At 37.6% G+C, this 9,563-nt stretch overlaps 1 protein-coding gene across 1 annotated transcript; it reads right to left on the reverse strand.

Annotated features, from left to right (window-relative positions):
- Nucleotides 1-617: 617 nt before the first annotated feature.
- Nucleotides 618-3,899, reverse strand: LOC122021818. Its single transcript, XM_042579981.1, has 5 exons — nucleotides 3,652-3,899; nucleotides 3,503-3,573; nucleotides 1,984-3,420; nucleotides 1,440-1,563; nucleotides 618-1,251 (listed from the first exon to the last, which is right to left on the reverse strand). The coding sequence occupies exons 1-5, from the start codon at nucleotides 3,791-3,793 to the stop codon at nucleotides 677-679; spliced, it is 2,349 nt and encodes a 782-aa protein (XP_042435915.1). The 5' UTR covers nucleotides 3,794-3,899; the 3' UTR covers nucleotides 618-676.
- Between the last annotated feature and the right edge of the window lie 5,664 nt (nucleotides 3,900-9,563).

Below are 9,563 nucleotides of genomic sequence, written 5' to 3' on the forward strand. Positions count from 1 at the left end.
CTACGTGCCGATCTAGTGTCCCGGTCTGTCTGTCGATCTCGTTTCCCAACCTGTGTGCCGACCTAGTGTCCCGGTCTGCGTGCCGGTGCTTTATCCCGACCTGCAGCTCGCCTTTCGAGCCTGTGCCGCGTTCAGCTCCTCGTCGTCAGATCCAGCTCTTCAGCCTGATCACAGTCATCTACTCTTCCGGGTCGCGACAACTGGAGCTGCGCCCTCGGTGCGTCCCATCCGAGGGCGCCCCCCTGGGCTAGGGTACGTTTTCCGTATTCGTTTCCTTATTTATTTCATTATTATATTATTATCCGGTTACTTATATATTCGTTGGATCTGCCTCGAGTCTCGAGGTACCGGGCGCCGGGTCAATCCGGTCGCTGGCTGCAGGTAGCGTTGACCAGAGAACTTCTGAAGACTCGGTCAACATGGGAGCCATCTCAGCACACCCCCCTCTGGGACGTCGCGATTCGGTTAACATTTGATCCACCTCATCCGACGGTCCATCCGACTCAGCTTCCAGACCGGATCACTAATTTACCACCATTTAGATTGAGTTTGCCTAAACCATTTGTTGCAATTGTCCGCATACAATTTATCATTCATCACCATGAAAGAATATGGTATACAAAATCCATGGATGCAATTGAGTTCCAACTAGTTTTTAAAAGAACAAGTGACTAATTCAACATCGGAAAAGGTCTACAACCAGTTCATTTATAATCAAAGCTAGTGTATCTTCCTCAATGTTTTTACTCAGCTCAATTCTCCCTGTCATTAACTCAAGCCAGTCTAAGTTTGTTGGTCGCTGGATTTCTTGCTTTGTAAGCTCAACCGGGCTCTTACTGTCCATATGCTGCCATCTTATGATCTTCTCCTCAACCAACTCTGCCAATCTTCTTTTGCTCAAATATTGGTATCTAACAAAGCCTTCGTAACTTTTATGACAGAAATAATCGTAGAGTGAATCCAAAGATTCTACCATGCAGTCTAAAAGAAGTTGCCCCTGTAGATTCTCCCGTTGAACCAGCATAGTAGCCACATTGCATTTTGCTCTCCCTTGCATTCCATTTCTAACTTCTTCTTGTGCTTCATCAGGGTAGTTATTCTGCTTAAATAGTTTGCTGCCAGTAATTGCAGAAAGCTTGCTACTGTGGAGTCTATTGATGTCAACTAAGGTTTCTGAGTCATCAGTTTCTGCATTCCTTTCTTCCATTTTGGTGCAGTTCTCTGGCGAGTGGCACTCCATATGCTTGTATCCTAGATTAACAACTCATGCAAATTAAGTTATCAAGGTACCTGAATTTATGAAGGCTACATGATAGCTAAGCGACTATAAAAACCACAGCAAAGTAGTATTATAATTACAGTTAGTCGTTATTTTAGCATTTGATGGATGCATTTACTAAGTCAAAACAAGAACATGATTATGAAAGCAACAAGTTCACCTGATAGGCAATTGTGGTTCAGGCAGCAGCAACTATCACTCGAGGTTGAAGCTTCCACATACGACACATCAGTTTCACCGTCACAAGAGATAGAATTTACACGAGTTCTAGATTTTGCATTTTCCTGAAGAAATGATGAGCCAATGATGCATCTCAGCGACAGGATTTAAATGATCTTTCCCTAAAAAACACAGATTATGGATATTCTGAATATAACTTTGTTGTAGTAATAGCTATCAACAAGGAAAGAACACATTCATTAATATGATACAAAATAAACAAAAAGAAACTAGAAAGAAAGAGTCGTCAGAAGCTTAGATTACAGTTTCTGGTATACAATTTTTCAATCCTTTTTGCACTTGTTTAGTTGATAATCGAAACTTATTACGAGAGATTTGCAAAACTATGAACATTCAACCATGGAATTCTCTTTTGTTTGGCAGTTTGTGATTGCTTTGTAAACAACCATTGCACCGACTGCAAATTCTAAAGGTCTAATTAAATGCTGGACCTCACATTGAGTAACAACATAAGAATAACTTGCCTGAATATTTTCATTTATGTTTGCAGTCTGTTCATCAGTGAAGGTCTGGTGAGAAAAGTCCAAGTAACCAGAGGAACACAAGTAATTCTTTTCAAAAGAGGAAGTTCTGCCCAGTATTGACAGTGAATTGATTCCCGGAAAACAATCATCTGTCTGAAAATTGTAGTTCTGCTCAAAATCTTGGAGATGGGAGAGTTTATCCCTTAGATCAACAAGCAGTGAATCTTTTGGAGAAGTGCCACTAATGACTTTATTAAAGCACTTGTTCCTCTCAACCATGTTCAGTTGGCATGTAGATCTTGTAACATGTCTTCTTCCTGAACTAAAAGACAGAAAAATTCTTTGTTTCTCTTTTTTACTTCCATTAATGGACTTTTTATCTTCAATCGACTCGTTTCTTGTGATACTCTGCTCCTTGGGATGGCTAACAATGGATCGTGCAAATTTTTTACGCATTGGCAACTCCTTTGTGATTCTCTTTTGGCTCAAGAAATCTCCACCAGAGAGTTCATCACATGCAATGTGATGGTTACTGGCAGGTCTCCTTCTGGCTATCATCTTATCCTTGTCCAATTCCATGCTCCATGTTTTTGTTTCATTTCCCCTCCCTGTTCTAGTTCTTCCCATCACAAGTGTCCTATTTCCCGAGCTTTTGCTTGAAGCACCAGCAATCACATTAGCCTCACTATCTGAAGAATAATTTTCAATCCCTGATGCCAACTGATTTTTTCTTAAAGTTAGATTCTCAGGATTCCTGTATCTACCGTGACCATTTCTTGTATTGAAACTTCTTTCTCTGTTGCAAGCATTTTGATTTTTCTTGCATCCCTGCATGACTCCCCTTCCTAAACTCTCTTCCCTCACTTCAAAATTTAATGATGATGATGACGATGAACCTCTATACTCATGATCAAGTTCTTCAGGGCACTTGCCATTTACTCTCAAATTCATGACTTCCACTAAACTCCCACAGTTTGCGCAAGAACCAACATGGAGATCATGACTTGAGGGCATATCTGATCCACCTGCAATTTTCACCGAGCTATCAAAGTTGGTGATGCCAAATTTAGAAGCGTTCCTGAACTGCAAACCGGGTTCCAAGATCCTTGTAGCAACCTCCCTCAACCGTGCTTTCCTTCTCCTTGGTGATCTCCTTTGACTCTGAATTACTGACGCCACCCTGTGCTGCTCTTCCAAACTCATTTCCAACCGGAACGTATCTTTTCCTAGAGATCGTCGATTCTTCAACAATCTCGTGGTCTTGGGCTGCGTCTTAGACTTTGAACAAACCTTTCGGCTCTCCGCTTGCTTGTTCTCATGGTGAACATTGGGCATCGATTCCAGTCCCATCAGTCGGGCTATCATGGTTGGAGCGCACATTTCCTTCGCAGAGGAATCTTGGTAAGAGCATGAACCTCCACGACTCTCTTGGGATACCTTGGGATTGATTACAAAAAGCTACTAAAGCCATGCCAAATATCATAAGCCAAAAAAATTGATAACAACAAACTCTGAGTACCGGTAATTGCTTGGCAATGGCGAACTTATCTTGCCCACCAAGCCTCTTCAATGCCCTCTTTGCAGCATTAACTGAGAAAGAAGGAAAAAACTAACACAAGAATGAAAGAGAAAAAAAATAGCTAGCTGCGATATCACAAGAGCGTTAACCTGGAGGCAGAAGCTTCCTGGAGAATTGCTTCTTCTTCTTCCAGTCAAATAGATGGAGGAAGATGCCAATGCATCCTCCTGGCTTCCTCGTTGGCTCCTTCTCTATGATCGCGAGGGTTGAACCTGAACAAGTATCCCTCATTCTTCAAAATCTTAAAACAGTGCCTTCTTCAGTCGCTTCATTAGCGCAAGCTTGGAGAAGAGACTTTACTTAAAAAGTTTTTATTTTTTTTCTGTTGTCCATCGTTGGTAAGAATGTGTGCATGAGAGAGTCATTACTGGCGAAAGCTGCGGTATAGTGGAAAACGTAAGCCTAGGCTCTGCATTGGCATCTTTGTCAGGCCTGCGTCCACCTTTGTGGCTTTGTTCATGTGGCTAAGCGTACCGGCAAAAGACCGACAATGACAAGTAATAGAAATAGTGACTTGTGACAGGACACATCAGTTGTAGACGCAGCAACGAAAGGTCACTCTGGACGTGCCCTCTCTGTGACTTGTTGGATGTTTGCTAGTGTCGGTGTGTTGCCGAAGAAGACTTTGGGCAGATTCTCGCAGAGAAGGAACACTAAAAGAAAAGGGTTGAGTAAAAGAATGAGTTGAGAAAAAGAACTCGAGAAAATACGGAGGTTTGTTTGTTCTTTGCATTCAGGAATTTGTTATTTCAGACCATTTTGATTAGGCTGGTATTTCTATCCTTGTTCGTGGTCGGTCGATTGTATAATTTTCTATCGCCTACCGGTTATATCCGAGAAGTACAGACGATTATCATAAATAATTTGAGTGCCGCATACGTTCATTTACATTGTATGAGAATCAAATCATAATTATTTGTGAAAGTCTGTACAAATTTCAAAGCTTGAAATATATAAACTGAACTATCATTTCCAAATGTACATTTATGTTTAATTCTTTAGATCTTAATTTGAACAGAAATGCGTGAATAGTGCGTACTGTTCTTGTTTGATCTTAGTGAGCCAATTGTTCTTGGCTTTTTCTGTATTCAAACATGCAACTAATTGGATTCAGATTAAATTAAGTTGGAACTTAACGTGGCAAAAGGACATTTGTTTGCTTCTAATATTTTCAGTGTCTCGTTAATCTGTCCCTAGATTAACACGGTGAAGATAAATTATAGATAACTACTAATAATTAGTACAGTGATCAAGACATAGAGAAAAACATGCTCGGACGTACCGAGCTAGTAAGTTGAAACTTAATATACCTTGGAATCCTGGGGATCAACCATTTAGGAATAACGCCACCTGACCGGGCACACACCCAACTAGGCACATATTTGAGTATCCGCACAGGAATATATAGAGTTGAAGTGGTTCGGCAACATATCACTCAGAGAATATTCCTATTCAAAAATATCTCTGAAAGATTGTACAAGATCTCAACCATGCACTCACTTTGGCAACATCATTTAAAAATTACATAAGACTTTAATCGTGCACTAACTTTGAGAACATCTCCATTGGAGAACATCTCTAAGAAGATTACATAAAACCTCAATCGTGTACTCACTTTGGGAATATTCTCATTCGAAAATATCTCTGAAAAATCATAGAGGACTTCTATCAAGCACTCATTTTGGGAGCATTCCCATTCGAGAATATCTCCAGAAATATCACATAGGATTTTAGCTGTGTACTCACTATAAGAACATCTTTGTTTGGGAACATCTTCGAAAAGATCACAAAGGACCGTAGTCGTGCACTCAACTTGGGAGCATCCTAGACCAAGAATATCCCTATAACGTATCACACCATGTTACACTATAGGAGCATCTCAGATGAGGAACATCCTCAACATGGTGTGCTTAAGCCACAAGGAACATCCCTGCTTGAGAATATCCATGTATGTAACAGATCTATGACATTTTTTATTATGATTTTGATTAACGATTTATATATTAAAATCATACGGGGTCCTAGGGGCAACGCCCTAAGGATTTATGATTTGTCGAATGAAATCAGATTGTAACACGCATTCATATTTAATATGAAGATGCCACAATAAATACATTTTGATTAACACAAACTATTTCATTCCAGACAAATTAAAATAACACACGTCAAAGTCACCCATGAATCATTCTGAGCAAATCATAATAAACATATGCTCATTTATTTATATCAAATATAAAACAAGACGTAGAAGACATTCGCAAGTGGACTTGATACCATTGTTGGGATCTATAGTAAAAAAACAAATTAAAAACGTAACAAAAATTTATCCCTCCATAGATACATGCGAATGCAAAACTACTCTTACAACTACTCTAGTGAATAGGATTATTACCTTTAATGCGTGAACATGTCATGCCTCAAGGGTATACTTGCCCCCCAAACTCGACGATACCCCCTAGTGACAATATAGAAAATAATTGATATCAAATCATTTAAAGACAACATAATAAGCTAAGAATAATAATGCGTGTATGTATACATGTACATATGAACACACCTAAAAACTGATACAGAAAGAAAACTGTAAACACAAGCAGTAAAAAATAAACTAAGCAACTCAAAAGGAAATCCAAACGAGTGGGACTGGCAGCTAGGACCTCAGAGCGACACAACACGTCATTTATCTACTAAGTTGAAAATCAAAGAAAAAAAAGGGATAGTGAATACAACAACTCAATGGATATAAAAAAATAGTGCATGATACTATATATAGGGAGATCAAAGGAAGCAGTCTCAGATAAAATACTTACTATAAAAATAAGAGTGCTAATAAAATCAACTGTTAACAAAAACCTACCTCACTGTCCGCTAGAGAATACTCTATCACAGATGGTCCTATGGACAGACAGGATGAGGTAGCTTTCTAGCTTCTCAGCACTAATTACGGGAGAACGCTCTTGTTAGAGTGTATACTAAAAATCTAATTTTTTGTATAAACATTTTAGAATCACATTGGTCAAATGTCTATATTTATGCAAAGTGTAGTTATCCATTTAATTTATATTGTAGACAGTATGATGTGAGGAGACACACAGAAGATCATGTTATCAGATCCTTATAAATTATAAATAGTAGCTCACAAACAAGATGGAATGGACAAACCATTGGAGTTGTTGTAGTGTAATTTGGTATTAGTTTATCTAGACTATAAAATTACACTAGTACTCTATGAGTGTATTGAGCAGGACCATTTGAGATAGTTTCTTTTTATACTGACTATATAAAAGAATAAAACCTCTGTTATTATGGAAGTGTATGCTCTTAATCATGATATAATAACAAACACGTATATTTAATATTTATTTCTTTGATTTATCAAAGGGTGTGATTTAACTCGTTAAATCAATAGGCCCGATAAGTTGGAAAATGATATTATTTATATGGTGTGTTATTGATTATAGAATGAAATTGTGTCCTAGTAATTTAGGTTGATGATGTCTCCTTAAGGATCGCTCATAAGGATTGTCATATAAACCCTGCAGGTGGACCTAGTTCGACACGACAATGAAGTTGAGTGGTACTACTCTTGGAGCAAGATATTAATTAAGTGAGTTGTCAATAACTCATTTAATTAGTGGGCATTCTATATCTTAAACACAGGGAGATTAATGCACTCATAATAAGAAGGAACCCATGATGTAATTTGAGATTTGTGTGGTAGTTCAATAATAACTCTTTAGTGGTATGAGTAATTATTGATGAACTTGAGTTGTGTAACCCCTGTCCCTCCTGCTAGTAGGGCGGGGTTACTTTACTACTTGCGGAAACATACATGCATATTAAAATTTCTTTCTAAAGTAAAACAGCGGAAGTATCATGAAGTCATGCGGAACATTAACATAAATAAACTTAGTTCATGTCAACATAAAAAAAATAACATAAGCAGGTCTTTTATTTGTCTTAGCCGAGCCACCACCACACACATCTTTTGCCTCTCCTGTGGCTCCCCTAGTTCATCCATTCTTTGCCTTTATCTGCGGTACAAGGAAAGTAAGCTATAAGCACATAGGCTTAGTAAGATCCTTTCCTACTTACAAAAACCATATATCATAGCATAATCACATAAGCATATAACAATGGAAACATAATCATCTAACATAATATTGTGAAAACATAGCATCATAACATATCATTTCATAAAGAACATCATGCTATATCATATCATAAATCATAAGAGCATCATGTCATATAAATCATAAGGGCATAGTATATCATAAAGAAATATCATGATGTATCATATCATCAATAAAAAAAACATCATATCATATAAATCATAAAAGTATATCATATCATAAATCATAAGAGCATCATGTCATATAAATCATAAGGGCATAGCATATCATATCATAAATCATATCATGCAAGATGTCTTTTAAAACATGTGTCATGTCATATGCAAGATGTCTTTAAATATATCATATAGTACTTGAATATAATATCATCATGAGGGCCCGTCTTGTACCACATACATACATAAATACGTGCAATCCCTAGGACAGGGTAGCTAGCCACGAACCTACTAGGGAACTAGGTCCGTACTACGACCGTCGACCTAGGGGCGTACTAAGGAGCCCATCCATTTTTACTAGACCCGTTCATAGTCCGTCGGCCTAGGGGCGCTTATGAAGCCCACCCTTGGTACAAGCCATACAAAGTAAAATAGCATATCATGGTTCATGTCATAACATAGCATATCATATCTTGTCATATCATGAAAAGTGCTCTTAGTCCCCAAGGGGAAGCAACTCTTAGGCCTTCACTTGTCATATCATAGAGAGTGCTCTTAATCCCAACAAATAGGGAAGCAACTCATAGGCCTTTACTTATCATATCATAAAGCATGCATACTTGAGCACATAGCACATCATAAGAGACATTATCATGCATGGATCATAAGCATACATAAATGAGCATATTACTTATCATCTTATAAAGCAAGCATACTTGAGCATATAGCACATCATAAGAGACATTATCATGCATGGTTCATAGGTATAAATGAACACATCACCTATCATAGAAAAACATAATCATGCATGGAATCATTAAATAACATCTCTTAATTCATAACATAGCATGTGAGGCACATTTAGGCTTCTAATCCCATCATGGCCGAAAGTTCAAGAGTATGAACTTAAACTCTAAACAACATACAAGCATAAGAATCTCATGTTAACTTCATATCATATCATAAGGAAAGTCATAAGCATGTTAACCCAATTTTTAAGCTTTCCTAGGTCTTGATCCTTATCATGGCCGAAAGTTCATGAAGAAGGGAATTAAGCTCTAATAACATACAAGCATAAGAATCTCATGTTAACTTCATATCATATTATAAGGAAAGTCATAAGCATGTTAATCCAATTTTTAAGCTTTCCTAGGTCTTGATCCTTATCATGGCTGAAAGTTCATGAAGTAGGAAAATAAACTCTAAACGACATACAAGCATAAATATCAAGCTAACTTCATATCATATCATATCATAAGGATAGTCATAAGCATGTTAATCCAATTTTTAAGCGTCCCTTGGTCTCTAATTCTTTCATGGCCGAAAGTCCATGAAGAAGGGAATTAAGCTCTAACAACATACAAGCATAAGAATCTCATGTTAACTTCATATCATATTATAAGGAAGGTCATAAACATGTTAATCCAATTTTTTAAGATTTCCTAGGTCTTGATCCTTATCATGGCCGAAAGTTCATGAAGTAGGAAAATAAACTCTAAACAACATACAAGCATAAATATCAAGCTAACTTCATATCATATCATAAGGAAAGTCATAAGCATGTTAATCCAATTTTTAAGCTTCCCTAGTTCTCTAATTCTTTCATGGCCGAAAGTCCATGAAGAAGGGAATTAAGCTCTAACAACATACAAGCATAAGAATCTCATGTTAACTTCATATCATATTATAAGGAAGGTTATAAGCATGTTAATC

This window comes from Zingiber officinale, chromosome 9A (genome assembly GCF_018446385.1).
Source record: "Zingiber officinale cultivar Zhangliang chromosome 9A, Zo_v1.1, whole genome shotgun sequence".
Taxonomy (NCBI): Eukaryota; Viridiplantae; Streptophyta; class Magnoliopsida; order Zingiberales; family Zingiberaceae; genus Zingiber; species Zingiber officinale.

What these genes read in the sequence shown, in the direction of transcription:
- LOC122021818 (XM_042579981.1), bottom strand. Translation starts at nt 3,793, where the DNA reads ATGAGGGATACTTGTTCAGGTTCAACCCTCGCGATCATAGAGAAGGAG. An exon ending in CCATTGCCAAGCAATTACCG is followed by an intron (nt 3,421 to 3,502) that starts GTACTCAGAGTT and finishes ATCAATCCCAAG; the next exon opens with GTATCCCAAGAGAGTCGTGG. An exon ending in ACATAAATGAAAATATTCAG is followed by an intron (nt 1,564 to 1,983) that starts GCAAGTTATTCT and finishes TCATTTCTTCAG; the next exon opens with GAAAATGCAAAATCTAGAAC.